The 10,798-nt window shown below is 41.4% G+C and overlaps 1 protein-coding gene across 1 annotated transcript; it reads right to left on the bottom strand.

The window, feature by feature from the left end:
- Nucleotides 1-10,303: 10,303 nt before the first annotated feature.
- Nucleotides 10,304-10,798, bottom strand: LOC125383685 (salivary glue protein Sgs-3-like). The gene has a single exon (XM_048402389.1). It carries the CDS (start codon nt 10,796-10,798, stop codon nt 10,304-10,306), a length of 495 nt encoding a protein of 164 aa, XP_048258346.1.

Consider the following 10,798-nt stretch of genomic DNA (forward strand, 5'->3'; position numbering starts at 1 on the left):
TGTCAGTGTACGAGTGACACGCCTTTGTATGTTAGTGTACGAGTGACACACCTTTGTATGTCAGTGTACGAGTGACACGCCTTTGTATGTCAGTGTACGAGTGACACGCCTCTATATGTCAGAGTACAAGTGACACGCCTCTGTATGTTAGTGTACGAGTGACACGCCTTTGTATGTTAGTGTACGAGTGACACGTCTCTTTATGTTAGTGTACAAGTGACACGTCTCTTTATGTTAGTGTACAAGTGACACGCCTCTGTATGTTAGTGTACAAGTGACACGTCTCTTTATGTAAGTGTACGAGTGACACGCCTCTGTATGTTAGTGTACGAGTGACACGCCTCTGTATGTTAGTGTACAAGTGACACGTCTCTATATGTAAGTGAACACGTGACACGCCTCTGTATGTGAGTGTACAAGTGACACGCCTCTGTATGTTAGTGTACACGTGACACGCCTCTATATGTGAATGTACAAGTGACACGCCTCTGTATGTTAGTGTACAAGTGACACGCCTCTGTATGTTGGGGTTCAAGTGACACGCCTATGTATGTTAGTGTACAAGTGACACGCCTCTATATGTTAGTGTACAAGTGACACGCCTCTGTATGTTGGTGTACAAGTGACACGCCTCTATATGTAAGTGTACAAGTGACACGCCTCTATATGTAAGTGTACAACTGACACGCCTCTGTATGTTAGTGTACAAGTGACACGCCTCTATATGTTAGTGTACAAGTGACACGCCTCTGTATGTTGATGTACAAGTGACACGCCTCTATATGTAAGTGTACAAGTGACACGCCTCTATATGTTAGTGTACAAGTGACACGCCTCTGTATGTTAGAGTACAAGTGACACGTCTCTATATTTTAGTGTACAAGTGACACTTCTCTGTATGTTAGTGTACAAGTGACACGCCTCTATATGTCAGTGTACAAGTGACACGCCTCTATATGTTAGTGTACAAGTGACACGCCTCTGTATGCTGCTGTACAACTGACACGCCTCTATAAGTATATGTACCAGTGACACGCCTCTGTATGTTGGTGTACAACTGACACGCCTCTATATGTAAGTGTACAAGTGACACGCCTCTGTATGTTAGTGTACAAGTGACACGCCTCTGTATGTTGGTGTACACTGACACGTCTCTATATGTAAGTGTACAAGTGACACTTTTCTGTATGTTAGTGTACAAGTGACACGTCTCTATATGTAAGTGTACAAGTGACACGCCTCTATATGTAAGTGTACAAGTGACACTTCTCTGTATGTTAGTGTACAAGTGACATGTCTCTATATGTAAGTGTACAAGTGACACGCCTCTGTGTGTAAGTGTACCAGTGACACGCCTCTATATGTAAGTGTACACGTGACACGCCTCTATATGTTAGTGTACAAGTGACACGCTCTGTATGTTAGTGTACAAGTGACACGCCTCTATATGTCAGTGTACAAGTGACACGCCTCTATATGTTAGTGTACAAGTGACACGCCTCTGTATGCTGCTGTACAACTGACACGCCTCTATAAGTATATGTACCAGTGACACGCCTCTGTATGTTGGTGTACAACTGACACGCCTCTATATGTAAGTGTACAAGTGACACGCCTCTGTATGTTAGTGTACAAGTGACACGCCTCTGTATGTTGGTGTACACTGACACGTCTCTATATGTAAGTGTACAAGTGACACTTTTCTGTATGTTAGTGTACAAGTGACACGTCTCTATATGTAAGTGTACAAGTGACACGCCTCTATATGTAAGTGTACAAGTGACACTTCTCTGTATGTTAGTGTACAAGTGACATGTCTCTATATGTAAGTGTACACGTGACACGCCTCTGTGTGTAAGTGTACCAGTGACACGCCTCTATATGTAAGTGTACACGTGACACGCCTCTACATGTTAGTGTACAAGTGACACGCCTCTGTATGTGAGTGTGCTAATGACAAGCCCCATATAAGTCAGTAGACAAGTGACACGCCTCCTATGTCGTAGTGGAATCGTTCCATCGCCCATGCATCAGATTGTAATATGCTCAAACTGCGATCCACGTAGAAGGATGTCGGTTGATATTCTAAAGCAGATTGAGCTTCGACGCTCTACCGACAACACGTTGGTCATATCGTTCCTTACTTTATGTACTTTATGTTGTGTAATTGGTGTCACTGCATACCTAACACGTTCTTCAGTCACATCACAGCACATGAGATGACGCTTCAAGTCCCGTGAAACACCTCAGCCACGTGGCACGTGTTGTACTCGCCATGCTATAGTACAGAGGATATAATACACGGGAGTGTCAGCCTGGGAATATTGCACTCCGCTGCCTTGGTTCATTCAGTGGCACACTCGCGGCAATCCGTGGAGACAATTCTAACCCCCTACCTCACACGCATGCCCAAGGACTGTGATATAATCAGGTTAAAAGTGTCATTGTACATTGTACAGGGTGCACAAGCACGGATCCCAGTAAAGATACGTGCCATATTAACAACGTCAATTTAATTTCAACTGTTATTTTTTGTGTGTGTACAAATTGAGTGTATGGAGTATGTTTCGTTTAATCTCAGTCTTCATTGTACACCCCGGTGTTATGTTCATACGAGTAGAAACAAAGCATCCAGCGTGTATTGTGCCGGCAAGACAACGCCTAGCCCTGCTCCAAAGTTGTACTGAAAGAAAAGTCCATGGATGTGTCAGGACTCCAGGCTGTTTTAGAGACAACTTGTTCTTAATAATATTACTTACATCATCTAGAAATTATGATTTTAACTAATATTTACAATGTCTTAGATACATCGTTAACCTCGTTTTATTCGAGTCGATTTGATTGGATAACCGTGACCTCGCCAAGGTCATAGACGTTGCCATTTCTACAACGCCCCAGCAACGTCATGCTGCTGCTACCGTGATCGCCTGAACAAGGAACAGATAGGCCACAGTAACGTGACGTGTTGTGGGTGGTGGTTATTTATGTCTGACGTCGTTCTCAGTCAAGTGAGTGAGTAATGATTGACGCCGTTTTTATCAATATTCCATCAATATCACGGCGGGGAACACCAGAAATTGGCTCCACAAATTGTGCCTATGTGGGGAATCATACCCGGGTCGTCAGTGTGACGAGCGAACGCTCTAACCACTGAGCCCCCTGAACGCCCATCAGTCAAGATGAAGCTCGGAAGACATAAAACACTGCATGTTGTCATCAACTGTCATTCGTATCTCAGATGTTTATTTGTCCTTGAGTTTAACTACCACACCCATATTAATGTTGCAGAAGCCTTGTAAGAACAGGTAAGGTTTTCAGTAGTGTATTTTATTTAGTTTCAGAGATTATAATGTTCAATAATATAATGTTATAATAGTGAACGAGAAGTGGCGGGAGGATGTGTGCGCTTTACACATGATGCCTGACAGTTTTGTAACAGTGCTAAAATTGTGAAATTTTATTCAACTTTTATTGTGAAATTCGCCTTCAATTCAAGTTTTCGGTTAACCTTTTAAGACCTGTTTGTCTTTGAAGGTCAGTGACTTTTGCTTGTTACTTTGCAATTTTCGTTGAACTTTGCTAAAAAATTGCCTTTTAAAATTGTCTTTAACTTTGTATGAATATCTTGATTGAACAGTGAACTTATATTCTATGTATTCGAAATGTCGTTCGAATCTAAGCTGCATATTATTCAAGTTTTACTGACATAGATTAACTATAGTAATTTATATGCGTGCGTGTCATGTAGATATATTACTATTCCACAATCAGCGTTCGTATCCCACATGTTTATTTATCTGGTTTAAAACTACTAGGCAAATAATTATTAATCGCAGGTGTCGTGGATGCTTCATAATTATCATGTTTCAATGTGAATAGCGTGCATTATAATAATGTATGAATTATTTGTCCGTGTATCTGTAGGACCAGTATTCATATGTGAGTCGTGTTATTTACCTTATTGTATGCTGTATCGTTAGTACAGTGGTTTCATAATGCAACAACATTAAATGCGTCCATATGCATTAAGATGATCCAGTTACTCGATATAATTACGTTATGTATATTTGTTTGCGTTTTTATGCCTGATAAATACGGTCCTAGAATATAACTTATATCCGATATAAATTACAGTTTACAAGCAATTTCTCTGTTTGGTCGAAATCTCCAATAAGGTTCATAAACATTCACACTGGAATATATTTTCACTAATAATCAGTTTTAATTCATATAATTCGTGTGATTTATGTAAGCTTTGTGTAATCTTTCATATGAATGCTTTTTGTAAACATTGTTCAGATGTTATTTATGAGTACCTTAAATGTATACCAAACATTTTGAGTAATTTAATGTGAATTAATTATAACGCCTGCATTATATCAAAGGTTTGCTATTATATAACAACGAATATCTTAACAGGTTTTTTTATAACTGTTTAATTGATTGTCTGATTATGTCTTTGTGTTTGATGATGATGAAGTTTGTCTGATTATGTCTATATTCTTGATGATGATGAGGAAAACATTTAATAAAATAATTCCTGCCTTACCTGAAAACCTCTCTCTGTTTATCTTTGAAGGTGTGTTGATCCCGTTGATCCCCGAAAGTCGTTCTAGGTTTTGATCAGTTTTAGTGTAAAAACTAACTCAGTATCAACAACAGGTTATGGATCTCAAACTACGTGACCTCACTCTATTGTTTTAACTATCCATTTTTTTCAGGGTTGGACATTTAGTTGTCAGTTGTGCATACGTGCATGATCTTGATCCCACACTTCAATCAATGCGCACTTGTATTGACGTTGACGAAACCATTTTCATTTTAGTGAGTGAGTGAGTGAGTATGGTTTAACGCCGCTTTTAGCAATATTCCAGCAATATCACGGCGGGGAACACCAGAAATGGGCTTCACACATTGTACCCATGTCGGGAATCGAACCCGGGTCTTCGGCGTGTCGAGCGAACGCTTTAACCACTGGGCTACCCGACCGCCCCTTTCATTTTAGTACTCAAAACACTCGACCTTGACTCGTTTAGGTTGCTAAGGGCCTGTTCGAATCTGATCAATATTGTAAAAAAAAAGGAGTGCTTCAGATACTGTTTACTTCATGTACCTATTGTTCAGGATTGATTTGCCATATGTTTCCTATGCAGCTTGCAACTCTCAGCATTCCGGTCTCTGGCAAAGACTAGACTGGTGGTAGTGGTTATGTGTGGCTTGTTTCTCACCGAGATGTTAGCATAGTTGACATCACCATCAAACAATGTTGTCACTTCCAACAAATAGTGCGAAGAAAGCTGAGATAATGTGACTAGTGAGGGAGTCAAAGTGTTTCCATACGCCATGATGGACACGGACGTCAACATGGTCGTGCCTGGCCAACCTTGAAATTGACCGTAACTGCGCCATGCTAGACTTGCACAACTCTCTAAGGCAATAATTATTAATTGAATAATAAGTTCTAGAAAATACTACGAACAAGTTGTCCCTATAAGAGACTGAAGTTGACTGTTGACTGTTGGCTGACTGTCCACATATCTAGACTTGCCTTTCGGGAGGATAGAATTACTACACATCCATGGACTTATCTTTCTGTACAGCCTTGGAGCAAGACTAAGGCCTTGCGGGCGGCACCTAGTACTCCATTCCTTAGGTTAACTAGAGCAGCCTTAATCTTTATCTTTAGCTGCGGCATACCAAACTACGCTAATATCCCAGCTATATGATGGCGGTCTGGAAATAATCGAGTCTGGACCAGATAATCCAGTGATTGATATCATGAGCATCGATCTACGTGATTTGTATACGACGACATGCCTCAACTTAGTCAGTGAGCCTGACCACCTGATCCCATTAATCGATGATAAGCATAGTCGCCTTTTACGGCAAGTTGAAGTTACTAGGAAGTCTAAATGAGGAAAGTGTGGAAACTAGCCACGCTACTTGCAGTGAAGTTTGTCCACATATATAGTTACTGGATGCTGCTGCATTATTTGTACAATTAATAATTGATAAAGATGCCTTCGTTGTTTCATTGTTTAAAAACAACACTTCTGGGCTCAACCCAATACATTTGCTACACTACCTCTGACAGACCGATCTGAGTTGTCAGAGTGGTAATGTAACCGATGTAGTGCGGAGTAAACTAAGATCCAAGACACTGGTTACAGGGTGAGAACGTTTTATTCCCGGTGTCTGATAACACCCCCTGAAACAATATAACATTCAATAAATACAGCGTCATACAATATACTTGAGGCTTCAAAACCGTCCATTACACAAATTAGGTGAAATGTTAATGACAGATAATATGACATTTAACAACAAAGGGCGATAACTCCTTGATTAACTCATTCATTCAAACTAAATATGTATGGTACAGACATAGACGTCTTAATGCAATACGCATGTCAAATGAAGTAGATGTGATACTCAGTATCTCATAAACAATAAAGATGTTAGCGCCGCCAAGCCAGAAATCCCAAGCGTACCTAAGCGTAAGCAATATACAACATTAACTCTGTTGGCGCCCAACGTGAGGCTGAGCACGTTCATATCAATTTGAGCAAAATAAGTCTCAGTACCCTACTATGCGGCCCGGGACGTGCCTTCTGTTGATAGGGGAGTATGTAGCAGGGCGTGGAGTCATCCCACAGATGACATCCTTTCCTTGTCAGCTTGTTGACGGGGTTAACCACTTTGGTCATGTGGACAAGGCGTCCGACCTCGAATCAGAAGGTCCGTGGTTCGAATCCCATCACGGGAATGTGAAATTTTATGGCCCCTACAGTAACAGACTAACAGTTTTTATCACATAATGGGTAGTGTAAAGATGCGATAACCCACCAAAAATAAATGTGGTTTACCATAAAAAACAATGCAAATGAGGTTACCCAGCATGAACTTCCTATTAATAAGCTATATACGTCGATGCGAAGCCGTCTTGCTTAGTACACTATTGTCTGACGTTACCAATGCATTTCGATGGGGCTTTTCCAATGTGTTGGTGGTTTGTAAACTAGCATTGCTGCCTCGGAAACAACCATTTGCGATACCATCAGACTTGAAGATCGTGGAGTTGGTAAAAGTCATTGCAGTGATAGATCTTGGAAGAAATAAGATATGGTTCATTGTTCAGATAGACGAAACATAATTATGAAGCTCGTGTTCCCCTATCTAGCTCTACCTAAGCTGAGCAGACGAATTCTCGTTTCAGGATAATTTTATCAACGGCTTTATTATAATAAACGCAAACAATGCCAGAATGAGCTCTCAGCAACATTCCTTTATTTTAAACATATATTGAATCTCAAAAAGAAAACAGAAACATTCAGTATACTCCAGTAGACGAATGTTCTCCTACCCTGTCAAAGTTGTTGATCAGCGTTACAAAGAAAGACTACAAACTTGCAACTTTCAGATCCCCCATTTTAAGTACTGGTCGCTGTTTGGAGAGACATTGTCTATAGGCGATTGCCTTTTATTATTTTGCTGAATTTGCAGACGTTTGAGAGGTATTGAAATCTGGACAAATTGAACTAACGAAACAGGGGAAAGGCAAATTACTACATCGAAGTGAATCTATATTGTGAAGGACTAGATGTCATGTGGGAAAACCAACAACTTCGATCCTAAAACCCTCGATCACCAATTCGTTGTTGTTTCTGGTGGTGACGTGCACAGGACAATGTTTACTCGGAGAAAAAATCGAAAGAAGATTATTCCAATTGTGTCGAATAATTCAGTTTCAATAAGAAAGAATCCCAAATACGTCCAGGCGATGCCGGAAATGTAACACATGGGCCAGTCGGGAAAAGCACCGTCTACAGAGTGTACTGATCCACACGTCCTCTCGTTATTTTGATCTGGATGATCCCTCTTACACCGCCACAAACACAGTAACAAGTCCAATCCAATTCACTGATAACGTCACGTGGTTCCGTCGCCAACCAATTGGCGAAAAGACACTCAAATCACTCATGAAAATAATGTGCGCTGCTACGAACACACAATCATCGAAGCGTCTCACAAATCACAGTGCGGGGAAATTCATTGCCCAAAAACTGTCCGATAGCGCAGTACCTCCAACGGCAATAACACAGAGCGCCGCGCACAAAACCAACTCCAGCAACAATAATGTGTCTCCACACCCGGAAAGTTCAATATTATTGTTCAATAAGATTTCTATTTCAATTATGAATTTGTTTTCTTTTACCTACAAACAACAGGCTTATAGATCCTTGACCTTACAAAGGACATCTTTCATAGGCATTTAGAAGTTGGAGTACTAAGTAAGGTTACGAATTTATGGATGGACAACTTCTTTATTACAATTAAGAGCGACGTTTCGGTGTAGCTTCTAACACCATTATCAAGACTTCAGAGAGCACAATCTCTCCTGGACAGCCTGTTAATTCAATAAACCTTATCGGCCAACGTGTGTTTTTAAACATGGGGGAACAACGAATAGCAAACCAACAACTATATCCATACTGTAGATGTAAGTATCAAAATAAAGTGCAGAACATAAGCTACTCAACGGTAGTCACAGATTTACAACAAGCTATGTGCCTTAATACCATGAGTCTATATATACATTCTCCTAATGTTTTAAAATCATAGTTACAAAAACATTTGCAACACATGAATAGCTAATATATAGAAAATAACATACATCAAGTCAATACATGGTAAGAGTTAAATCACAAGAGAATGAAATAGTCGGGTCACTCATACCCTGACACAAAAACCGATGACACGGTACAACGACGGCCGCCGGACTTTGACGAGAAGTGTCGTAAATAAGCGAGAGAGCGGTGCGGTCATTTGTTTATTGACCCGGTGACACATGCCAACATCGGATGCAGTATTACCGTCATTTCATCACGCACGCACGCACGCACGCACGCACGCACGCACGCACGCACGCACACTATTACCGTAACCTTGGACAAGAAGGGCTTACGACGCACTCAATTTACGTTTTCAACTTTTCCTTTGTTTTGCCTCAATGAGCCGTCATAACCAGTGCTGCTCAGCGGGTCGTCGTGTATAGTTATGAACAGTGACACCGTCAGTGATTGGAGGAGTGTGCACGTCGACAAAAGTATACATTAGCGTCAGGGTAAGAGTTAAAGAAGGTGACTAAATGTAATCTTAGGTGTATTCTGCTTTGAGAGAGGGCATGTGCACTTGCACGTATAAATAATAAAATATCTGATGACAATACTTGACAGTGATATGGATAATTATGGCACTCTTACATTACATTCTTACCGTGTCAACGTTCTCACGTAGTTCGCCAGAACAGGCGACATTGTTAGTCGTCTCGTGAAACTGGGTAGTTAAAATAGGTTCTGTAAATATTAGAACGTGAGTATTGTCGCCATCGTTGGAAACCATCTCGTCCAGGACAATGTCACCAATGTTTGTTTGTCTGTTTGTTTGTTTGTTTAATGTTAAACGCCGCACTCAGCAATATTCCAACAACAGTATATGACGGCGGTCTGTAAATAATCGAAGATGGACCAGACAATCCAGTGATTGACATCATGAGCATCGAACCACGCCATAGAGATACGATGACATGCATCAACCAATAAAGCGAGCCTGACCACCCGATCCCTTTAGTCGCCTCTTACGACAAGCCCATCAATGAAGCAGATTGAGATGATCTTGCACCTGTGCTAATTCGTCCCCAATTCGAGACTAACTACTTCCTGGTTTTTAGCTACTTCCTTTTTTAAGCGGATTCGAGTCTGGGTGATGGCATCTTGTGTGATGCGATTGAGCGTGACACGGCATACAACACATATATGATAGGCTCTGAACAAGCTGATCTGACTTTTAAAATAGCACGGTCAGCAAACATGTCCTACCCTCAATTACAAATCTAAACCGAACTTTAGAATCCATGTCTGTATGCTTGGTCGTTATAAGATTCTTGCACATTCTGTTTCCTAACAGGGAACGTAGACGACACTTGACCGAGTCTGTGTAAGCACCGACCTAATACTACTACTACTACTACTACTACTACTACTACTACTACTACTACTAATAATAATAATAATAATAATAATAATAATAATAATAATAATAAATGTAGATCATGTAATGAATTTAATGAGACTGTCCAACGCATTGTAAGTGGATGCCCAGCTTTGGCACACACAGAATCTTAAACGACATGGTGGTGTAGCTCCATCATTATATTACCGTCTTCGCCATGCTTGTGGTTTTGACACAGAGGTCCACCCATGGCACGACCCGGAATGTGTAGATACATGTGTTAATACAAAATTCATTGGAACAGGTCCGTAGACTGGGGTAGGTGAGAGGCTGGCATGGACTTGGTGTGGGATGCTGACTGGGGTAGATGAAATGCTGGCATGGACTTGGTGTGGGATGCTGACTGGGGTAGATGAAATGCTGGCAGGGACTTGGTGTGGGATGCTGACTGGGGTAGGTGAGATGCTGGCATGGACTTGGTATGGGATGTTGACTGGGGTAGATGAGATGCTGGCATGGACTTGGTGTGGGATGCTGACTGGGGTAGGTGAGATGCTGGCATGGACTTGGTGTGGGGTGTTGACTGTGGTAAGTGAGGGGCTTGCATGGACTTGGTGTAGGGTGTTGACTTGGGTAGGTGAGCGGCTGTCATGGACTTGGTGACGGATGCTGACTGGGGTAGGTGAGAGGCTGGCATGGACTTGGTGTGGGGTGTTGACTGTGGTAGGTGAGGGGCTAGCATGGACTTGGTGTGGGATGTTGACTGGGGTAGGTGAGATGCTGGCAT

Source organism: Haliotis rufescens, unplaced genomic scaffold (genome assembly GCF_023055435.1).
Source record: "Haliotis rufescens isolate VD_foot unplaced genomic scaffold, xgHalRufe1.0.p SCAF_26, whole genome shotgun sequence".
NCBI lineage: Eukaryota > Metazoa > Mollusca > Gastropoda > Lepetellida > Haliotidae > Haliotis > Haliotis rufescens.

What these genes read in the sequence shown, in the direction of transcription:
- LOC125383685 (XM_048402389.1), bottom strand. Translation starts at nt 10,798, where the DNA reads ATGCCAGCATCTCACCTACCCCAGTCAACATCCCACACCAAGTCCATG.